General features: G+C 54.7%; 7 protein-coding genes across 7 annotated transcripts; 3 read left to right on the forward strand and 4 right to left on the reverse strand.

The window, feature by feature from the left end:
* Positions 1-957: 957 nt before the first annotated feature.
* On the reverse strand, positions 958-1935 carry CYME_CMP282C (similar to zinc transporter; the record flags this gene model as incomplete). Its single annotated transcript, XM_005537862.1, has 1 exon — positions 958-1935. One exon carries the CDS (start codon positions 1933-1935, stop codon positions 958-960), a length of 978 nt encoding a protein of 325 aa, XP_005537919.1.
* Positions 1936-4139: 2204 nt separating this feature from the next.
* CYME_CMP283C (unknown zinc finger protein) lies at positions 4140-4934 on the forward strand (the record flags this gene model as incomplete). The annotated part of the gene is made up of 1 exon (XM_005537863.1): positions 4140-4934. The coding sequence occupies one exon, from the start codon at positions 4140-4142 to the stop codon at positions 4932-4934; it is 795 nt and encodes a 264-aa protein (XP_005537920.1).
* Positions 4935-5642: 708 nt separating this feature from the next.
* Positions 5643-7112, reverse strand: CYME_CMP284C (similar to chloroplast outer membrane protein Toc34; the record flags this gene model as incomplete). The annotated part of the gene is made up of 1 exon (XM_005537864.1): positions 5643-7112. One exon carries the CDS (start codon positions 7110-7112, stop codon positions 5643-5645), a length of 1470 nt encoding a protein of 489 aa, XP_005537921.1.
* A 2022-nt stretch (positions 7113-9134) lies between these two features.
* On the forward strand, positions 9135-10646 carry CYME_CMP285C (glutamate-1-semialdehyde 2,1-aminomutase; the record flags this gene model as incomplete). Its single annotated transcript, XM_005537865.1, has 1 exon — positions 9135-10646. One exon carries the CDS (start codon positions 9135-9137, stop codon positions 10644-10646), a length of 1512 nt encoding a protein of 503 aa, XP_005537922.1.
* Positions 10647-11326: 680 nt separating this feature from the next.
* On the reverse strand, positions 11327-12940 carry CYME_CMP286C (hypothetical protein, conserved; the record flags this gene model as incomplete). The annotated part of the gene is made up of 1 exon (XM_005537866.1): positions 11327-12940. One exon carries the CDS (start codon positions 12938-12940, stop codon positions 11327-11329), a length of 1614 nt encoding a protein of 537 aa, XP_005537923.1.
* Positions 12941-16213: 3273 nt separating this feature from the next.
* Positions 16214-17074, reverse strand: CYME_CMP287C (hypothetical protein; the record flags this gene model as incomplete). Its single annotated transcript, XM_005537867.1, has 1 exon — positions 16214-17074. The coding sequence occupies one exon, from the start codon at positions 17072-17074 to the stop codon at positions 16214-16216; it is 861 nt and encodes a 286-aa protein (XP_005537924.1).
* Positions 17075-18061: 987 nt separating this feature from the next.
* Positions 18062-19654, forward strand: CYME_CMP288C (hypothetical protein, conserved; the record flags this gene model as incomplete). The annotated part of the gene is made up of 1 exon (XM_005537868.1): positions 18062-19654. One exon carries the CDS (start codon positions 18062-18064, stop codon positions 19652-19654), a length of 1593 nt encoding a protein of 530 aa, XP_005537925.1.
* Positions 19655-20793: the final 1139 nt, after the last annotated feature.

Raw genomic sequence — 20793 nt, forward strand, 5'->3', positions numbered from 1 at the left:
TATGATGGAAAGCAACGTTCACAAATAGGCGTGTAGGTGCGTAAAGGCGTATACGCGTCTGTGTGTGCGTCTGCGTATGCATTCGTGCATTCCTCTTTGTTACATCGACCTCTTCGCGGGGAGACGAGTGCAAACGTCGCGAACCGGGTGCATAGAGAGAGGCCAATAGCGCACAGTTCGCTGCGAAAAAGGACCAAGAAACGAGACAAGGTAGATCGACCGTATCTGCATGGCTACACCTGATCGGAGTGCACCCTTCTGCAAACGATGCGGTTTGGTTCAGATCGTAGGCACCCAAAGTCATGCGCCTTGGTGAGAGCGTTTCATGGTGCAGAGCAGTCGCGCTCGCCTTGTCCCGTGTCGTCTATTTGTGATCAGGGCAAGTGCGAGGCGTCCAGCAGCGCACAGAGTTCAACGCTCGACTAGGTCGCTCGGCTCGTACACTCTGTGGTATTGTTGTTGTGACTGCGGTTGCCGTGCTCTGGGGAATCAGCGACAAGCCGCGAGCATTCCATCTGGGGATGGTTTTACGAAACGTCTTCTCTTTGCTGAACCCCGGCGGGTTGGCACTTGAAAGGACTCCACAGGGCAAGTGAACGCGTACGAGCACCAGCGCGTCTTCAATCGTGTGCGGGCACTTGTGGAAAACGCGACGCCGACTGGACTTGCAGGATGCATCAAGCTGTTCATCGCGAGTTTCGATCGCGCAAGGAATCAAGAACGACACGGTGCTTGCATGACAGCTAGCCTCGAAAGCGATGAACAAAACACCACCGATCGAGGCCTAACATTGCAGTGACGCAATAACGGATCATGAACGGCATTGTGCTTGCATCAAAAGGTCGTACCTGGTTGGCCTGGAACTTTGGCGCTGCCTCCACAACGATAACTCTCGGAGCCACCACCATAAAATGAAATTGCGTGCTTCTTCACTTGATACCCGAGCGCACATGCGCTTCAGCATATGTGCTCCGTGGCGAGCACACAAAGGATGCCACTGACCAAGCCAGTCATTTGCCAGAGCGTGCGCTGCATATGCTTTCGACGTGGACTCGCGAAAGTTTTCGTTGCTCCCTGATGAACCGGAGCGAAGAACGGTACAGTTTGTTGCATCTGAGATAGCAGATTCGTTGTGGCGAGGTAGAGGAGTCCACCTGCGGCGAACGGGGCTACTCGCCGTTGGACAGAAGCGAGCATCATCGGAACAGAAGCATCCAAGGATTCGCCTAGTCGATATCCAAGCATCCAGTATCCACAAAAGACGACCAGTGCACCAGCAACAGCACTCAGCGAACATACCAGGTTCAGGTAGAGCGCCCGGAACGGGGTAAAACCTGCCTGTACGAGCACCAGGTAGTCACTGATCTCCTGCGGGAGCTCGTGCAGCCATACCGCAACCGTCGTGATGATCCCGTTTCTTCGTTGTGTCAGAAAGGCAGCTGCAATCGCCAGCCCGTCGACAAAGTTGTGGACACCGTCGGCGATAAGATTCAACCAACCCACTGGTGCAACAGGTGCCTTGGACGCGCTCGAAGCAGGTCGCTTGCCGTCAGCAGTCGCTTCAACGGTAGCGTTTGGAGTCGCACTTAGGTGCAGCCACTGTACGAACTTCTCCAGAAGAAAAAACGTGACGAGTCCAGTCAGCATGCCGCCCGCAGTCACGTGATCGTGAGCGTGGTGGTGCACACTTTCGTGGTGCGCCGCGACCTCGGCCCCCGCAAAGCACCTCGGCAGCAGGTGGAACACGACGTCAGCCAGGAGTGCTCCGGCAGCGAATCCACTTCCGATGTCGCTTAGTGGCATCGACCACGGGGAAGCGCGCCGCACGACTCGCTTCCCGAGCGGTAGACATAGCAGTGCTGCAGCTGCGGTAGCCGACGCCGACACCAACGCCCCCGCCACCGACTCCAGGAACGCACGCCAGACCTGGAGCATGTTGCAGGTAGCGTCTTTTGAAGCGTTCGACGGCTAACGCTCGGGCACGCAAACTGCACCAGGGACCTAATCAAAGTCTGGAACAACAATACCACCGATAACGGCAGTAGCGCGACCTGGAGGCGCCAGCGTTCCGAGCAGCACGCTCTGGTGCTGGTCTCCCGTCCATGCCTCTGGGGCGACGCCTGCGGATATGCAGCAAACGGTGTCGGTGCGGCGGGAGTCAGCGCCAGATATTGCACATCTAGTCACATACTGCACAGCATTCGAACACCCTGTGTCGTGCAGTGATGCCAGGCTCATGGCACATGAAGCAAGGAGGTCGTTCGGGATCATGATCGAGACGCGAACCTCGCAATCGAGCGTTTCGCTGGTGGTGTATTCACCATTGCGACGCTTTCGGTTGTCGCAAGACGGCGTTTCCAACGTCGAGGTTACTCATTTCTATTGCCGTCTGGCTGTTGGTTGCCTGGTTTCACAGTACACAAAAATGAACCTGTGGAGGAAGAACCGTTATGCAGTTTGATTTGTTGGTTTTCACGTCGCAGGCGGGCCACGCACTGCGGCACGATCACGCGTCGTGCAGCACCGACATGAGGCACTTGATCCTACGCTGACAATACTTGAAGCGTCGTGACTTCAAGGATCATCACAAACGATACAGACACGTCCTGGATGCGTCTGCAAACCATTCTTATCGTGCGAGTTCAACGTGTCTGCGCAGGATCTCCCCAGATACGGGATTGCTGGCGGCGACCGGCGAAGAAAAGCGTACCGTTCTGTTGCGGAAGCTCTCGGGAATCACGAGGTTGCGATCCATGTTCTCGTTGGCAAGAAGGCGGAAATGGATCCCGAAGGCCTCTGAATGCCGAACTGACAGCGGATGCTTCGAGCGACACTGGAACGGCTGGATCTGTCGTCGTCCTATGATGACGGGGCAGGCTTCGCCATGCCTTAACGGGCGTCAATGCGCGCTTCGGAAATCCACAGCGCTTCACCGAGTGTTGATTACTCCACTGCTACGCCGAAATGGTGCGCCTGGCACGACAACACAACGCAGACACCGCTGATGCCTTCTCCGGACAGCAGCGAATCCATCGATCACCGACGATGGTAGCCGCGGTTTACGGAGCGTGTTGCAAGCGGGATGGAATTATCTTGGAAGAGACGCTCTCCGTGAGGCCTCTATACGGGTTCTTCGCTGCATCATCATCGGTTCAATGCGACGAATCGATACGTTCTGGCGATCGAACGAGGTTCGCATGGGTACTGATTGAAGCCAGGACACGTGAAGAGATGCATGATGTGGAAACGGATCTACCGACTGTGCCCTTGTACGGAATATCGCCTTATCGAATGGCATGGATACCAGCAGCGCTCGATGAAAGCAGGTCTCCAGGTAATGGACAGCGACGAGGTCGGTTTCGCCCGAGTCAGCGCTCACTGGGGGTAGAGGCGGCAGCTGTCGCGAACGAGAACCTGTCTTAAGCTCTCCGTTGCGGTTGCTGAACACGATGGAAGCTCGAATGTTTTGTGCTTATCGAAACGCCTATCGCGTACGCTCGTCCAAGTTGGAGTCTGCCTTGCCGATCACGCCGCCAACGCCATTTTTCCTAGCAATGACTCCTGCCTTGACGCTATGAGCGTCATCGTCGTTTGGCACTGTCAACAGCGTGTTTTGTACAACATCGTATCCGCTCAAGCCCCCAGTGCATACCTGGACGGTTCCTTCTGCAATAACGATCTTGGTGTGCTGGTCCGGAGACTTGGCTCCACAGGGCGTCTGATCGCCGAGCACGGGCGCACAGCTCGAGCTGCGCTTTCGAGGGCGCCGCCGTCGAGGCAATCTTGCTGACGTGTCCGATTGGATCCGTGCACGCGCCGCGATGCCGCCGGATGCGTGAGCGCCACGTGTCGGCAATCAGCCAGGTGGCGCACGCACGATGCGCTGTTTTTGGTGCTGCGGACACGTCACGATCTGGAATTCACTGTAACCGTCCATCAATCGCATCGCGGTAGCGATGCTGACGCACGCCGTCTCGATCGAAAGCATTTGCGCAACGATGCAAATCGTTCAAATCTGAAGTGTTTTCCCTTGAACACTTCCGGTGTAGGGTAAACTGAAGCTTATGGCTAGAGTCGTCGCGCAACGTTCATGAAAAGGGCGTAAACAATCGCACCTGTTTGCGATATGGCTCGGCGCTATGCTCCGCTTTACCTCAGTACAGTCGTTGACGGCACGTCTAGCCGCAACGGTCGTGGGTTTACCGCCAACCAAGCCCCTAGTCTTTCCACGGGAGACTGTGAGCGAAACGAGCACAGGCATAGGCGTGGATAGCGACGAACTAGGACCAATCGCCCCGGTTCGCGTCGCAACCACCGAGCACCATCGCACCTGGGCGCGTCCAGTGGTGTCGTCGAGGGACCTCGCACCGAACGACACTGGACCTTGTTTGAAAAAGTCACAGGTCTGCCCCAGGTGTGGCAAGGCGTTATCTGGGCGCGGAAGCGTGCACAGGCATATCCGCGTTGTCCACTTAAACCGTAGGGATCATATCTGCCAAGTCTGCTGCGCCCAGTTTTCAGAGCGCAATGCCCTACGTCGCCATGTCCGTGCCGTCCACGAGAAGCGCTTCGAGTACATATGCAAGGTGTGCAATGCCCAATATCGCTCGGCGAAAGGATTACACGTTCACTATCGTTCCAAACATTTGGGCCTTCGTCCTTTCCAGTGTTTGTTTTGCGAGAAACGCTTTGTGAGCGCCGTCCACCGTGAAACGCACGTACGCGCCGTGCACATGAACCTGCGCGAGCACGGCTGTCCACACTGCGCCTATCGAACAACGACGCGCGTCGGCCTCTTGTCGCACATTCGAAGGATGCATGATGGTGTAGAACGACAGCCATGTCCGGAGTGCATTCGTGAATTCCGTTTCAGTGAATCGTTAAGGAAACACTTGCGTCAATTTCATCGCTGGCAAGATGACGATTTCTGGTGAACAATTGCAGTGTGATCACGTCCGATGTGCCACGGGGCGGCCGTCCCCTGCCATGCATTCGTCTGGCTGGACGCTGGGTCGATGCGCTCGTGGCATGTGGCATCCATGGTTTTTGGGTTTTACAGGTGCAAAGTTGATGCTGATGCCAAGTGGAACACGAGAAGGTATCGAATGAGACTTGCGGTTTTGTGCAAGCGCCGATACTGATGCGTGGGATGCTGTGCTAGGGATGCCGCTGCCGCGGCAGCAACAGCATCCTCATGTTCGGAGCGATTTTAACGGGCGGCTGTTTGCATTCAACTAGCAGTATCGGCACGGAGAACTGAAGATTCGACTTCGAATGCTCCGATTGGCAACCATTAAGAGACGCTTTCCCCGAGATCGAGGCAATTCGTGCGTTTACGCCTCATCTGCGATCGACAGGGCAGCACATTCTGGATACCTATTGCGCGTCACGTTTCGACAATGACGCTCGAAAGGTCGACCATTCTGTGTGTGCCCCTTCGACGTCGTCCGTGCAACACGAGCGTCCGCGAAGCAACGCACATCACCGGATCCAATACTTGCCTGAACGCAGATACCCATCGTGCTTCCCAGGATCCAAACTAGATTCACTGATCCAACACAATAAAGAAATCCCCCGATCAAGAGCGTCCGTTGATCGCACCATTCGCTACCGGGTCGCGTGTGAAACGCTCTGAGCAAGACTCAGTGCTGGTCCTTTGAGATCGGTATCCGATCCTGGCGGCTTTCGCGCTCCTCGTTGGGATCGTCACGTATTTCGAGCCGATACATCCGCACCATTTCCGGATTATCCTTTTCGGTGTACCAGTATTCCACAAAACGTCCGTCGGGGCTCTCGATTCGCTCGACATCGAGCTCGTCAAGATCGACCTCGCCAGGGCGATTTCGAAGTCGACTGACAAAATCATCGTTTCCGTTCATCCGAAAGAAGGATTCCTCGTCTTCATCGATGCTTGGTGTGAAGAGGCGGTGATCATTGGCCCTGCGCGATGCTACCGCGAAAGCATTGTTCGCATCTCGGATGATCGGTTCTGGATGGTGCGGTTTCGGGTTGAAGCGCTCGTGCTCTTGCCGAATCATGTAACTGCGCAACAGCATTGCGCCACAAAACTGCACAGCTCGTAGAAACCACGGGTTCCTTATCAGCGCTTGAAGCGGTGAACGAGGATACCGCTCATCTGCTCGAGAGCGGCGCTTGTCATAGATGTAGACCAGCACCTGGGTATCCTCAGGTCCCGTTTCCATGCCGAATAAATCTGCTTCCAACGGGAAAACGAATCGACGAATCCCATCGTAAAGCTGCGTAATCCATGGCGTATCGTCTGGTAGCTTTCGCTCGCCGGTTTCCTCTATCACCGGGCATTTGCTGGAATTCTCTGCGACAAAGACGGGAAACCGGACGGCTTTTAGCGGCCCAGTGAGACGTTCAATAAGTAAGTACACGTAGTCACGACGACCGCGGACGTATTCGGGGTAGCTCAGCGAGTCAGGCGGCAATGATTGACCATGGGTAAAGACTACCATCATGTGGCGAAGCACTTCTGCCCCGAAAAATTCCATCAGAACTTTCCAATTGTGGTAATCAACTAGATCAGGGCGGGTGTCATCGAGACGCATGACGTAGAGAATAGCGTGGAAGGAACGCAGATAAGGATGCTCATCCGCACCCCGAGCGTCGAGGAGCTTTCGAAGCCGTTGGACCTGCCGTCGACTAGCTTCTAGGCCGCTGCGTCTACAAGGTGCTATCCCTGGGGTATCAATGAACTCGATCACCACGGAGTCGACTTGTCGAGCACATACTTGCGCGTTTTTCGTTCCCCGCTCCCACGCAGACACAGAGCACAGGTTCTCGTTCAGGAGCGTGTTGATCAGGGACGACTTGCCAACACCAGGTGCTCCCACGACCAGAAATCGCAGCCGTGGCACTCCTTGTCGTTCCGCTGCCAGTGCGAGACGCAGAATCGCTTGAGCAGTCGGCTCGGGTACGTCCTCAAGTGCAAGCACTTGCTCTTCGTAAACGTCAGAGTCTTCTAGAGGATAGGCAAAGGTTCCGTTTTTCCTGAACAGCGAAACAGGCCGCTGGGTAACTTGCCCAGTTCGATCTGGTGAAGCACGCTGTTCCGCTTCATTCTTGGTAGGCGTCTCCGAGTCCATGACCTGATCGGTGGCTAGTCGTATCGATTAGACGCAGTGCGCTCCCGACACATGCAGCCGAGCCATAGAGCGCAAGCGGTATCGGTGCCGACGCTCTGCCCGGTCCGTGTCAGTCCGTAGACTCTGGTACCGGGGCTATCGCTTGTTATCGGTACACCACCAACGCCCGGGGATAATCCTAGTGCCAGAGGTCTATATAAGCTTCGCTTGCGGACGCCGCACGCTCCTCGCTGCCGGACTTCTCTGGCAGGCGCAGGCATCTGCGAATGGACTGCGTTCGATTGCGTCGGTGCCCAGCAGCGAGGCACTTGTGAAATCGATGGATTCTGGTTGAACAATCGACTCCCATACTGCGAGAATCTGGAGAAGCGGTGGGTTCCTCACTGGATTACCGAAAATAATTGTGGACTCGGGAGTACCGTGTTCAGATCAAACGATAGATCTTACGCCATGCACTAGAAAACCAGATTCGATTGCTAATGGACCGCTGAACTCGTCGCTCTGCTCATGCCTTGCGATCTTTTCCGCAGGTTTTCTAGTTTTCGAGACTGGACCATTGAAATGCTGCAATTAGAGCTTAAAGGCTCATAGAATTTTTAGGATGCTTGGTCGTCGCGTTTTCGGAGTTGCTTTATCGATTTTTTGTCGCTGGTATTTCGTGAGTTACGTCCATGAAGATGATTCGTGACATCCTCGAGCAGGGGTTCGTAAATTAACCGATCTCGTTATCAAATGTATGCGAACAAGCCTGTGCTCTTCTCTGCTTGTGTGTATGATGCTCAAATCGCCTCTTTCTCATGTTTTCGACCAGCTCTTTCTTGGCAACTCGTGTGCGTGGCAACTCGTACACCTGCATCGACAATGGGAAAAATCAACGTCATCCTTTGACGGCTTGATGACAAGCTCAGACCTAGATCCCACTGCGCCTGTGACGTCAAATCATCGATTCCGTTCGAAACACGAATCCTGTTCTCTTTGCGGTCAGCGACAAAACGGCATTCCCCAGCAATACGATGCCTTTCACGGGATATGCTCCCAGATGCTCCCGTCTCTTCTGTTTCCTTGGAAAAGGGACTTGGAGTCCAACGATTGCAACGATCGCCTCGAGTGAGGAGGGTGTCACAGCTCTGCGCAGATGCACGTAGACTGAACGAAAACTCGCAACTTGCACTTCCTCATGTATTCTGCCTCCGGTGCTTGTTCCATAATGGATAGCATCGCGTTCCACAAATTCTCTATCGAGTCAGAGCGCGTGCGCTTGAACGTATAGCGGACAGACTGCTCCTCAGGGGTATCGCCTGGTAGGAGCCCGTGATCCTATGGCACGTCATCGGGCCCATGAACAGAGGCGAGCATCGAGTGGAGCCTTCTGTACCCGCCAAGGTCTTGCACCGAGCGATGAAGCAAGCGTTCTAGCGCCACGCGGCTGCCCTCGGAGCAGACTTGAAAGCCGTCATTGGCGTACAGCAGCACCTGACCACATCCCAGTCTCACTGCTGCAAACGGCGCGCCGACGCCCTATACGAAGATGCTGTACAATGGCGAGCGAAACGTAGATCGCAACTTCAGCTTCTGCACGAAATCCGTGAACATCATCGGGAAGCCGCGAAATCCGGACTTGGACGCTCCCATCAACATCCTTCATTTGAGAACACTGGAGCTAGACGGAAAAATTTAATCGCCGGATTCAAATCCAGAGATGGTACGGAGCAAAAGGAATCAGTCACTGAACTAGCCCCAGATGGCATACGGTGTGCTGGTATCACTACGAAACATGCCGCACTTGAGCCTCGGCATCCGTGGTAAACGACCTGTCCATTTGATCTAAATTGACTAGAACGGACACGCCATCGGGAGAAAACTGTATCCTATCCTTTTTGTACATTTAAATCCATTTATATGCTATAACCTCCCGTTTCTTCAGCGCTCCCTCGTACCAGGGCGCGCTCGAGCGAGCGGCGCGCAGGCGCGCCCGGAGATCGACGGCCGCCGCACGGGATCGACGCTGTACGCTGCGCCCACATGACGCGAAGCAAGTTCACGCCTGGTCCGTTCCCGTGTGGCGTCATGTTTGTTGCATCGAATAGCATTGGAACGTCGTTATTTGTGACAGGAAAGACCCATGTTCGGCATTTGCAACCTCTAGCAAAAAACGCCGGCAGCTGCAGTGCAAAGAATACTCGAAGGAAATCGAGGATGCAAGCAGGCGCTACCACGCTCAAAGCGGTTGCCTCGGAGCGCCGTTTGTGCACGCAGCGCTCCGAAGAGATCATGCGTGACGCCGTCAACGTTATGCCCGGAGGCGTATCTTCCCCGGTGCGAGCTTTCCGATCTGTTGGCGGGAACCCAATCGTTTTTGAGTCGACGAAGGGGAGCAAGATAGTTGACGTGGACGGCAACGAGTATATCGACTACGTCCTTTCTTTTGGACCTTCTGTTGTCGGCAGCGCGAATGACGAAGTTATCGAGGCGGTATCTACGCAGGCTCGTAAAGGGCTATCGTTCGGAGCGCCCTCTTACCTTGAGAATCAACTAGCGCACGCGATTATCGATGCTGTTCCCAGCGCCGAGATGGTGCGTTTCGTGAGCAGCGGCACCGAGGCATGCATTTCGGCGGCTCGCTTGATGCGAGCCTATACTGGTCGCGAAAAAATCATCAAGATGACGGGATGTTACCACGGACATGGTGATAGTTTCCTGGTATCAGCTGGTTCAGGTGTGGCGACACTCGGACTGTCGGATTCACCTGGTGTGCTGAAGAGCGTTGCTTCGGCAACCATCGTTGTCCCGTACAATAACATTGAAGCCATTCGGGAAGTTTTCCGAAAGCACCAGGGAGAGATCGCTGGTGTCTTCCTCGAACCAGTAGTCGGAAACAGTGGCTTCATCGAACCACTGCCGGGGTATTTGGCGGAGCTCCGGGAGATTACCAAACAGAATGGTGCGCTTTTGCTTTTCGACGAAGTCATGACTGGCTTCCGGATTAGCTACGGCGGTGCTCAGAGTCATTTTGATGTCACACCTGATCTGACGACGCTCGGAAAGGTTATTGGCGGGGGCTACCCGGTGGGTGCGTACGCCGGCCCGCGCCATATCATGGAAACGGTAGCGCCGGCTGGCCCGATGTACCAAGCGGGTACACTGAGTGGCTCTCCAGTCGGCATGGCCGCTGGCCTGAAAACGCTGGAAATCCTCCGCCGCCCCGGCACCTACGAGTACCTTCAGCGCATCACCCAACGACTTGTCGAGGGGCTCCTCGACGCAGCGCGCTCCAATGGCCATGAGGCATGTGGTGGGTCGCTTTACTCGATGTTCGGGATGTTCTTTACCAAGGGACCTGTTCACAATTTCGAGGACGCAAAGAAATCGGACACTGAAAAGTTCAAGAAATTCCATCGTGGAATGTTGGAGGAGGGCGTTTACTTGGCTCCGTCTCAGTTCGAAGCCGGTTTTACGTCGCTTGCGCACACCGAGGACGATATCGAGCGTACTATCGAAGCGGCTCGTCGTGTGCTCGCGCGTATTCCGGCCTGAGAACCCGTGAAAAGCGATTTCCACCTAGCCTCTGCACCGCTGTTCCGGAACCATGTCGTAGACGGCACCTGATTTGCCAAACAGTTGAAACCGTGTGCACAGTGCCGTGCAGTAGACAAGAGCCCAAAACGAAGCATCGCTCTTGAATGAAAATGAGGCCGCAATGAAATCTGTAAACCGAGGAGCGTTATGTACCCGTGCGTCAAGGGTTCGAAAGGTGGATGAAAAGCGTTGGCAAACGCGAAAGCTGCCTGTGCACCTCACTGTATCCGTTGTTTCAGCACCGGTGATGTTTGCAGCGTAGGTGTCCCGCTCGCGATCGATGTCAACGCTGCGATCTGTTATCAATCGAGCGCAGAGCCAGGTCTCGTCAGCCTTTGAAATGGCACCAGACGGCGTATCTCAGAGCGAACAACGCGTCTCTCGAAGCACGACTCGAATGATGAAGCGTCGACATCTGCTGTGCACAGTACGGATGCGAGTTCGAGGTGTCTCTGTGTGGCCGTCCGGGCATAGCCGCCCGGTGCGCCCCGACTGGTACCGTACCGAAGCCTCGGTACTTGATGGAGCGACTCTTTACAGCTACCACACAAGAGCGATACGCAAGAGTCTCGGCTGGTACTGAGTAGCACCACGCTTCGTATCTCCGGGTTGCAATGTCCATGATGCAGAGCGCGTGATTACGCTGTGCTCTGGGCGGCGCCAAGCGCCATGGCTAAGAGCTGCAAAAGCACCTCTGCAACGATGAGAATAATGATGATCCACTCTAATCGATGCTCGGTTCGAACGTGAACTTCATCACGGAAAAGCATAAACAGATCCTTGAGGATTTCGAGCCGTTGGTTCAGGAGTTGACCCCTTTTTTCGGTATCCAACCAGCGAGCTGTTCGCTCATAGAGCGGTTCGACCTCTTCATTCTCCCAAAACCAATCCGGTGTTCCTAGCAAATCTGTCTGGAGATTAAAGTAGCTTCTGTACAAGTGTACCTCGCCGCTCATGCGCATGACATCGCGAGCACCTAGCCGAAGTTCGCCGAAACGCACCAGGTCCAGTGGCACATTGCCACAGCGCTCAATCAGAAGATCGACACTGTTCTCGAAGGAGCCCAGCTTGCAAGACTGGGCCAGTGCGTGCGAGATACCCGCTTGGACCTGAACCAACTCTTCGTCGCTGAGGTCGGCCTCCTCTAGTTGCGTCCATTCGTTTTCCGCTTCAGCGTTTGGATCTAAAATCGCCGCTGGAGGTGCTGCGATTCGCATGCCAACGAGCTGAGAGCGCTCGACCAACGCCCCCGGGAGCATGATGTTGTCGTTCTTGATTCGGGCCTTATCTGCCTCGTAACTATAAGTGTAGGTGAAGAATTCTTTCTCCATTTCCGCAGGTGATAACTGACCGTTTTCAAACGCTTGGAGCCAGTCTAAAATGCCCCATTCGCCAGCTTCGGATAATCCCCAACACACGAGGGTACCATACGAGAAGAAAAAGATAGCAGCGCCAGCGACAACATCTTCCACTTCTTGGTTATCGTCAAGCGCAAAGCTCGGGTCCAGCGCCTCCTCTGCGTCCATCGTTCTCCACGACGGGTCCATGGTGCGATTCATGCGCTGCCTCGCGAGACCTGCTCGGTTCTGCTGATCGTTTGGCGGGGATGCTGTTGTTGGCAACATCTCGGTGTGTTCGTCACCGGATCTATCGTTACCACAAGGGAGCCTGCTCCCTCGAGCGTCTTCCCCGGATCGGAGAAGTTCTCGAATAGCGCCAATACGGCGTCGACTTGGGCGCCTCTGGAGCAGAAGCAGGTCTCGCGATAGACGCCGTACCGTCAAGTTGGCTTTCGAAGTTATCTGCTGCAGCGCTGCGTACAGCGCCCGCAAGTCATACGTTGTGCACGTGCAGTATGTGGATAACCGACCAACAAAGCCAAGTGCTGCTTTCTCGCGCAGAGGTTCCTCCCGCTCGAGACGTGCACGATGTCGGAGGCCGGTTTTGCGAGGCAGCGGCATCGTCGGCGTCGGCGCCGCCCCAGACGGGTTCCCGACACCACCGCCAGCAGCGCTCGGTGCTACTAGCCCGGAAACATGCGCTGGACCTGTGGTTCCAGCGCCCAGTGCAGCCGGTTGAGAGAGGTCTAACTTGATCTCATTGGGTGTTGGCAGCGTCCCTGCGGCTGGTGCACCAGAAGCACCAGCCTGGAACGAGGTTTGGCTCGGCGGTAACCGCGTCTCAGGTGTGCCACTGCCGATCGCTGAGGCAAACTGTTTCAGAAGCGCCGTTCGCTCACTTGGCGCCGACATAAGCCGCTACCCTGCGCTGAGAAGCGAGGCCTGTGTCCCGCGACTAGGCGCAGGTACGCCTCAGATCCAGTGCCTGCAGATGACGCCATGGATGTTGTCAGGAAATGTCGCATTTGGCGGGATGCTTGCTTTTTGGTATTTATGTCCATTATTATCTATACGTTTTCAGATTGCCTTTTGATGATATTTATTGGGCAGGCGGGTTCCTCCTCGCCGGCCAGGGATCCTCGATCGCGCCCTTGCCACGAGCACGCAGCGGCGTATTCCGCGTACCGCGCCCTATTGCCGAGTACCACCGCGCGCACTTTCCCTCGGAGATATGAATTCGTTTCCAGGTTCTCATCGGTGTTCGATACTGCCTTGAGCTGCGCTGCACCTTCTACGATGCAGTTTCCAGTGGCGTTGGTAGCAGATGTCGAGTAGACGAGCATCGCTGGACACCGGTTACGCCCGACAGAACGCGGATCCGTCTGAGCGTGGCATCATCGTTGACCCTTTTATAGAAAGTGGAGGATCTTTTTCGCACGAACCGGGCCAGTCTGGACAGCGCGATGCCTAAAGGTATTCGGGAGCCCGTCTGGAATGCGGAATCGCACGATGCTGGTCGACGATTATTGTTCGTGAAACAAAAAATGTCCCACGACTATGAAGGGTAAAATGAATACCCGAGTGCAGATGCCTCCCAGCCGTTTCTTGACCAGCCGCCTGCTAACGACATCAGCTTCTCGTTATGATAGCATCGGAAGCCGCCGGACGAGGGTCGCTCGCGTGAGCTCCTCGGGTCTCGTCGTCAGCACCTGGCATTGTCCGATATTGATAGCAGCATTCAAGTCTCGGTTCGCGAACTCCCCGCGTGCATTGGCGCTGGCTGAAGTCATCAATGCAAGGATTCCTCGAACTCGTGTCCTCGGTGCCATTTGGTGCTCGGCCAGCGCTCCGTACCATTCTGTCGCCGAAGCGCTGCGCGGCCTTCTCTCCATCTCGACGTTCTGAAGTGACCACCCCAGGTCATCCAATAGATTATGTATTTCTTGCATATAAATGCTCTTGTTTCTGTCCTTAGGTGAGGACGTTCCCGAAGGGAGACGGATTTGCGGAAGCAAGACCAGATGTACCCTGGTGCCGCCATGTGCTTAGCGCTTTAGCGATTCAACTAGTGGAGCGATCATTACGTTTCATGGTAATAACACTCCTTCGATGGGGTTCAGCTGCAGGTTGTACTGATGCATGAAAACCAGCTCTTCCCCGATAGAATCAGCAAATGCTCGGACGCGAGGGATGTGCTCAAATGCCTCGTGGTACAATAGAAGCAAGTCGCGAAACGTTACACGAAAAGTCTTTTATTTATCGACAAAGTGGTTGCTGCTGATATATGAGCGTTTTCTACGTGCGAAACTAAGACAGCCAAATGAATTCTCTATAGCTAATACAGCTGATGTCGTCGTTCTCTTCGGGATCGTTGATATAGTCAGCCGGCTCCCTGATCCGCGAATACCCACAAACGTTCCGACAGTTTCATTCGAAGCAATTCTCATCAACTAGAGAAAAAAACCAACGTCCCTTGGCTTCGTATCGATTCCGACGTTCCAGAAACGCTGTAGGTGCAATTTCTGTGGAAGGTGGCCGTGCGTGATCTACGACTCTTTTTTGCGACTGAATCCTAGTGTTTACGGGACCGCACGAACGAGCTGTTGCGAAACAGAGAAGCCTGTGGCGGTTACGATCGCCGCTTTTGCTATTTGCGTAAGATGCTCAACCGGTCCTTTTCTACCATTGACCACAAGCACGCTTTAAGAATACAATTCTCTGCCCAAGGCGCGTATACTTGTTTCGTTCTGTGTTCCTCAACCATCTGAGTACTGTGGTATAACTGTGCTTATGGAGGAATGCAGACCTCTTCGCACTGCTCAGTAACGAATGCATCCTACAGGCAAGTCACCCACGATCTGTTCAAAACATAACATCATGACTTCGATCACCTGCGATAACCTGCAAAAAGAGCATTCGGTAACACGCAGGCGTGGTTGAGTAAAATTGAGTTTCCAGAATATGACTAGTGCTGAGCATGCGATAACCGCCCCAGTGCATCCCTGAACCTTCAGCGGCATCTGCAAGGTGGTGTTTCTCTTTGGATGTCAGATCTGACTCAGCGCCGGTCAAATGTGCAGCATTGATATGGACGCCGTGTCGAGTCCCCGCAGCTGGATGGATGAACTGAATGATCTCATGACGAGAACTTGCCATGTCTTTCAAAATTCGACGAGAGGACACATTTTTGCGACTTTGGGTCCTGTCACGCTCCTGGGCACTTCTACGAGCCGTCATCGTCACTGACATTGCACCGTAAACATCACAGAGACATACGCTGTGCTTGTGGCGCTGGTCAATTCCACCGATGGTACGGGGGCCGAAGACCAAAGCTCCTCGCTTGCAGCGGATCTTTGGGAAATCGGTAGGACGATGAGGGTCTCTGTGTTTTCGCGATAATATGATGAACGCTGCGATATCAAAAAGCAGCGCACTGTAGTCGTCAACCAGTTGCCCGGGAAAGTCGTTTCTGGTGTATGCATGCGGCTTCCCAGGCTCGCTGTATCGCTGATTGATCCAGACGAGTGGCTTGTTCCCGGCAGCGACGAAGAGAGGCACAGCATCGATCTCAGCTGCGTAGTCTTCGAACGCTTTTGAGCGATGAAAAACGATACTGTCTACGATCAGGACAGAATAATTTACGAAGCAGTACCCACGACCTGCTTCGACGGAATGATGGCATGTTGAAGGAGCTTGGCCATTCAGTGATTTGCAGGCGACCACACACAACTGAATCGTCGCTAGGGCGGATTTCGTCGGAATGCTCGCTTGTCTCCTCTATACCAAAAACCGTATTCGGGTAATGTTTTTCAACACGGCCAGATCTGTTTCCAATGCACAACGTTCAGGGCGAGGACTATGTTATGAGTGGTTCATCCACCTGCTCACCATAAAACGACTGAGTTTTACAAGCGGCGCCGTTTTCCCGCACGCTCGCCGTGATAGCCTCAAGCCGATTCGTCACCTCCCTCCAGTCTACAGCACACATTCCCACCATTGAATACTTGTGAGAAACACGAATCAAATCATCAAGAGCGTGCTGGTCCAGGTACTCCAGGATTCAGTGCTCGCAGCGTAACAATACTAAGGCCAGGCGAGGGAATCTCGAGCCGAGCACTCTTACGAGCACTCAGCGGTTCAGGTTTCCAGCGTGTCGTCGGCGGTTGTTTTCAACCCAGATACCATCTATACGTCTTCACCCTGCGAAACTGGTGCCCCTCGAGCTCTCTTCGCACCAACTGTTCGTTTCCTCTTCGGTTCAGGAGCTTCGGAGCCTTCGAGTCCTTGCTCTGTAGTCGAGGCATCAGCACATAACCAGTTCTCCTTGTCTTGCGTGATTCGATGTTGGACGCGCTGGACGGCGTCACACATGCACTCTAGCTGCTGCTGATACGCACGCCAATCCTCAGCTGACATTTGTCGCCTTTCTGCAAATCCTGGCAGCACGATATGACCTAAACTTTCAAGTTGAACCCAGTGACGCGTTGTTGATGGCGAAGTTGCGGCTTGCAACTGGAGCCACTCTCCGGCAAGGAGCTGGTGCAGTCGTTGCTGCTGGACCTCAGGAAGAGATTGCAGCAGAGTATGAACGTCTTGCCACTGCTGCTCACGAGACAAAAGACGTAGTTCGAACTCTGCTTCACGAACACGCGTTTCAGGGAGGGCGAATCGTTCGCGATTTTCGCGCAGGCGTGCAACGACCACTTCTCGAGAGGGATTCGGACCCTCGTTGATTACTAAACCCATCTTCGTCTTCGCCCCGGCCTTGATTTTTTCCCTGTTCACTAAGAAAACCTCAGCCGGATCAATCTGAAGCCCAGTAAACTCTGCGAGCGATTGCTGTCCCAGGAGTTTTTGCGTTTGCAGGTTCAGTTGGGAGATCGTCTTGCCGACAAGGTACCCGCTCTGTACTATCTGGGACCAGCGCCCAACACCGTGCACCATCAAACACAGACGCAAGCGGTGAACCTCGTCTCCAGTCCATCCAGGCGACAAACTAAAGTTCCAAAGAGACAAAGCGTGAGGTGCAGCGGGCCCTGGCTTCATGTCTCCCTGCAGGAGCACAAGCCCAGCGTCTCCAAAGCGTTGACCGGAATTTTGGCGCCAGCATGCGTCGACTGTTGCTGGCGTTTTGCGCGCCAAACTCGGGCGTTGAACTTTTGTTGTGCGCTTGAGAGCCTCGCCGGCATCTTCGTGACGCATATAAACATTAGGATTCAGCGAGCTTTCTTCGCGAACAGGCCCAGACGCGTAGATTCAACTTTGTACTATTGAGCATACGTTTGACTGCGCTCGGTGGGGGTTTGTGTACGAGCGGGTGTTGCCAGGTTGTCACTTCAACTTGAAGCAGCACGAGTCTCGCGTGTTGGCACTCGGGTCCACGTTGGTGTTCACGAGACCGCTGTACGTACCCGTACTGTGGCAGGAAGGTGCATTATTTGCGCCTCTCGTTCTGAAACTGCGTAGAGTGTGTCCGCGTGGTGCGAGCTGGCCCGAAGCAGCCTTCGCTTGCGCATCGCCTCAAGCGAGTGTGCTGGTGCACTTGACTCGAAGAAGCTCTGAGCGGGACGATCCGGATTTTTCGGTGCGTTCTACGTAGTGTTCACTTGTGGTGAACGATAACACCAGTGTGAACGGTTGGGTGGTACCGTGCGAAACGTTTCGCAAGAGGGCACAAACAGACGCGCTCATTGCCTTGTGCAGCAGCCGAGTTTGAACCGAGGCCGTTCCGGAATAGGTCTCGCTTCCTGTCTGTTCGCAATCTTCAGGCAAGTACAGTGTTGTTCAGCAGCAAAGCGCACACCGGAAACTACGCACCTTTTGTCAGTACGAAGTTATCATACCCAGTGCTGTGCTTGCGCCGGCGGTCTCATCGGTGACACCCGAATTCCCCGCTCGGACGTATTCGTGAGTTTCGCTCTGCAGAGTCACGCGCGGCAGCGTGGATTCCTTAGAGGGAACCACTCTGAAAGATTGGCGAGCTTCTCAAAAATCACTCGCGCGTACAGGGCGTAGCTCGAGCTATTTGAATAAATGACGAAGCAGGTCTCCGCTTCGAATGCATTCGATACTGTATTGACGGCAGCACGTTCTGCAAAGAAGGAATCACCGCAAACTGACTCGTCAGCTTTGCAAGAGAAACACCGTAGAAAGCCTCGTGCTGACAAACGCTCTATCAAGCAGGAGCACACCCCTCTGGATACGGTTTCGTCATCTGATTCCGCGGCTCCCTACTGTTTGGAAAGTGTACCGCGGAATTCGAGCGATGGCGCACCGGGTTTGCAGCCAAACGGTTTATGTAATGTTGCGTCCTGGAAGAACATACAACCGCTTCGAACGTACGTGCACCAGGGCGCAGTCCACTGCCTTGTCATGAGCCCGTCGGGGAGCGTGCTGCTCTCGGCGTCGACTCGTGGCTCACTCTGCCTCTGGGATGCGCAAGTTGGCGACCACATTCAGCTTCGGGAACTGCGCGATACCCGAGAACATGTCTTTAATCGATATATCGAAGAATATCTGACAGCTCGCTTTACCCCCGATGAACGGTATGTGGTCGCCGCCGGAACCCGACGAGATCGCCACCTTTGGGACTTTGACGAGTCTGATTGCAAGGTGGTGCCGCCTGCAATCAAAATATTCGATGTTGTGAGTGGCGAGGTCCTAGCCGACCTAGAGGGTCACCTAGAAGAAGTCTTCTGTGTCCAAATATATCGCGAGTTGGGCGATCATGGACCCTGGATGATGATGAGTTGCTCCCAGGACGGCACAGTCATACTCTGGCGGTTTGCCGCCAACGGTACCGCTTTCAACACTGCCACCAAAGAGCGTGTCATTTCGCTGGAAGCACTGGACGTCGAGCAGCTTGATCCAAACTATGTCTCTGGTATCTCTTTGAGCGAGCCGACTGCACGAGATGCGATTCAAGCGCTGGCACGCCAAGTAGGTGTCGCGCCCAACGAGTTGAATGGCGAGTCCTACATCGCCACCTGGTGTGCGTTGCTGCCGGCTACCGCTGCGCGCTATGCGTTGGTATCCGTCGACACTGGACTGTGTGTACTCGACCTGAAAGCCGGTCGGGTGATTGCCAAGTTCCCAGCCCTATTCACGGCGATTTGCGATTCCTTTCTCGTGCTGGATGACGTCGACGAGGCTGGTACGCGTTACTTTTCGCTAGCGGTCCATGGCGTAGAAGCGCTCTCCGGCGACGGGCGCAATGCCGAACAGATTCGCCCCGATCGATGTTTGCTCTGTCGTCTGTACGTTCCAATGAAAGACGGTGATCAGTGGCGTCTGATCACGGAGCAAGAGCTCAGTCATTCAACGAAATACGTTTCCAATGTCTGGCCCTCTCGAATCAGTGCAGCTGCGGGGCAATGGGTTGCAGCGGGAACAGAGCACGGCACGGTTTGTGTTTGGGATCTCACAAACCGTGGCCAACATCTGCTGACCCTCGTGGGCTCGCACGACAATCAAAGCTGTGTGCGGGACCTTATCGTTCATCCAACACGGCCATGGCTCTATAGCGCTGCTGATGACGGTACCATTCAGGTTTGGGCGGTGCCTTCTCCGGCGGACGCCGGGGACCCGCATGCGCCTACCTCGAATGGCATGTGTGGAAGCATATAGTGCCGTTCGCTGATGACGAGTGCTCGTTGTTCGTCTATCGACACGATCATGGCGGCGCCCGAGCGTTTCGACTCGATGGTATCGTGGACCGGGTCGCCACCTGGATCGGACAGCTGTAGACAGTCCCGATTCCAGACAAGAGGCATGGAAACGGCCGACGTTACGGAAGCAGCTCCCGGGCGGGCAATGTCACGCTAAATTCGGGCTAGACGAGGTCGCTGCTTCCGATGCTAGGCTTGCGCGTCTTGGAAGGAAACGTATTGATCATCACACAAACATGCGGTTCGTACTGGAGTCCGTAGCTGTGATTCCCAAACTGAGGTAACGGATCATTCCCGCACAGCCAGTGCATCGACGAACGCATCAGATACCTCAGGGTACGTTTGCGTGCCTGGAATATAAACGATAGCCCGCATTGGCTAGGCAGCTCTTTACTGGCCGCGTTGCAGCTTTGGTACCGCATCCGCAGTGTCCAGCATGCTCGCGGTGGGCGTTACTGGCTCGACGCGGCTCCCGCACCGTCCACGCTTGTGTATCGAGCAGCGTCAGGTGCGCGCCCTGCGACGTAGACGCCGCTGCAAGAGACAACTCCTTCTTTTGCTCAGCTCGACGCTGGCGTCATGATGCAGGCTCGAGCGAGCGGGTGCGTGCTCACGCTTGAGCAACGAAAACGCGGCCAAGACGTTCCAGATGGCAGCATGCGCTTCTCCAGGTACGCGTGTCGCGTACGGTGTATCCGGCTTTGCGTCCAACAGCCAGCAGTTGCCCGCGTGTTCTTGTATGGATCTGGTGCTGCATTTGCTTCACGTATTCATTCCGAAGCATCCGAAGAGCATCGATAGATGCTGGCACTCGGGTGCAACAACAACAACAACAGCAGCGATCTATGCGCAAAGCAATATCCTCGTGTTACGGTAGCCGGGCACTGTAGTCATCGATAGATGCTCGCACTAGGGTGCATCAACAACAACAACAGCAGCGATCTATGCGCAAAGCAATATCCTCGTGTTACGGTAACCGGGCACTGTGTTCCGTGTGCCGTGCGAACTACAAGTCGTACGACATGCTCGACTCGCGTGCAAACTCCCAGTTCAGTACCAGGAAGCTCGACATCCTCGCCATGCGATCTCTCTCAACAC

This window comes from Cyanidioschyzon merolae, chromosome 16, assembly GCF_000091205.1.
Source record: "Cyanidioschyzon merolae strain 10D DNA, chromosome 16, complete genome".
NCBI classification, from domain to species: domain Eukaryota; phylum Rhodophyta; class Bangiophyceae; order Cyanidiales; family Cyanidiaceae; genus Cyanidioschyzon; species Cyanidioschyzon merolae.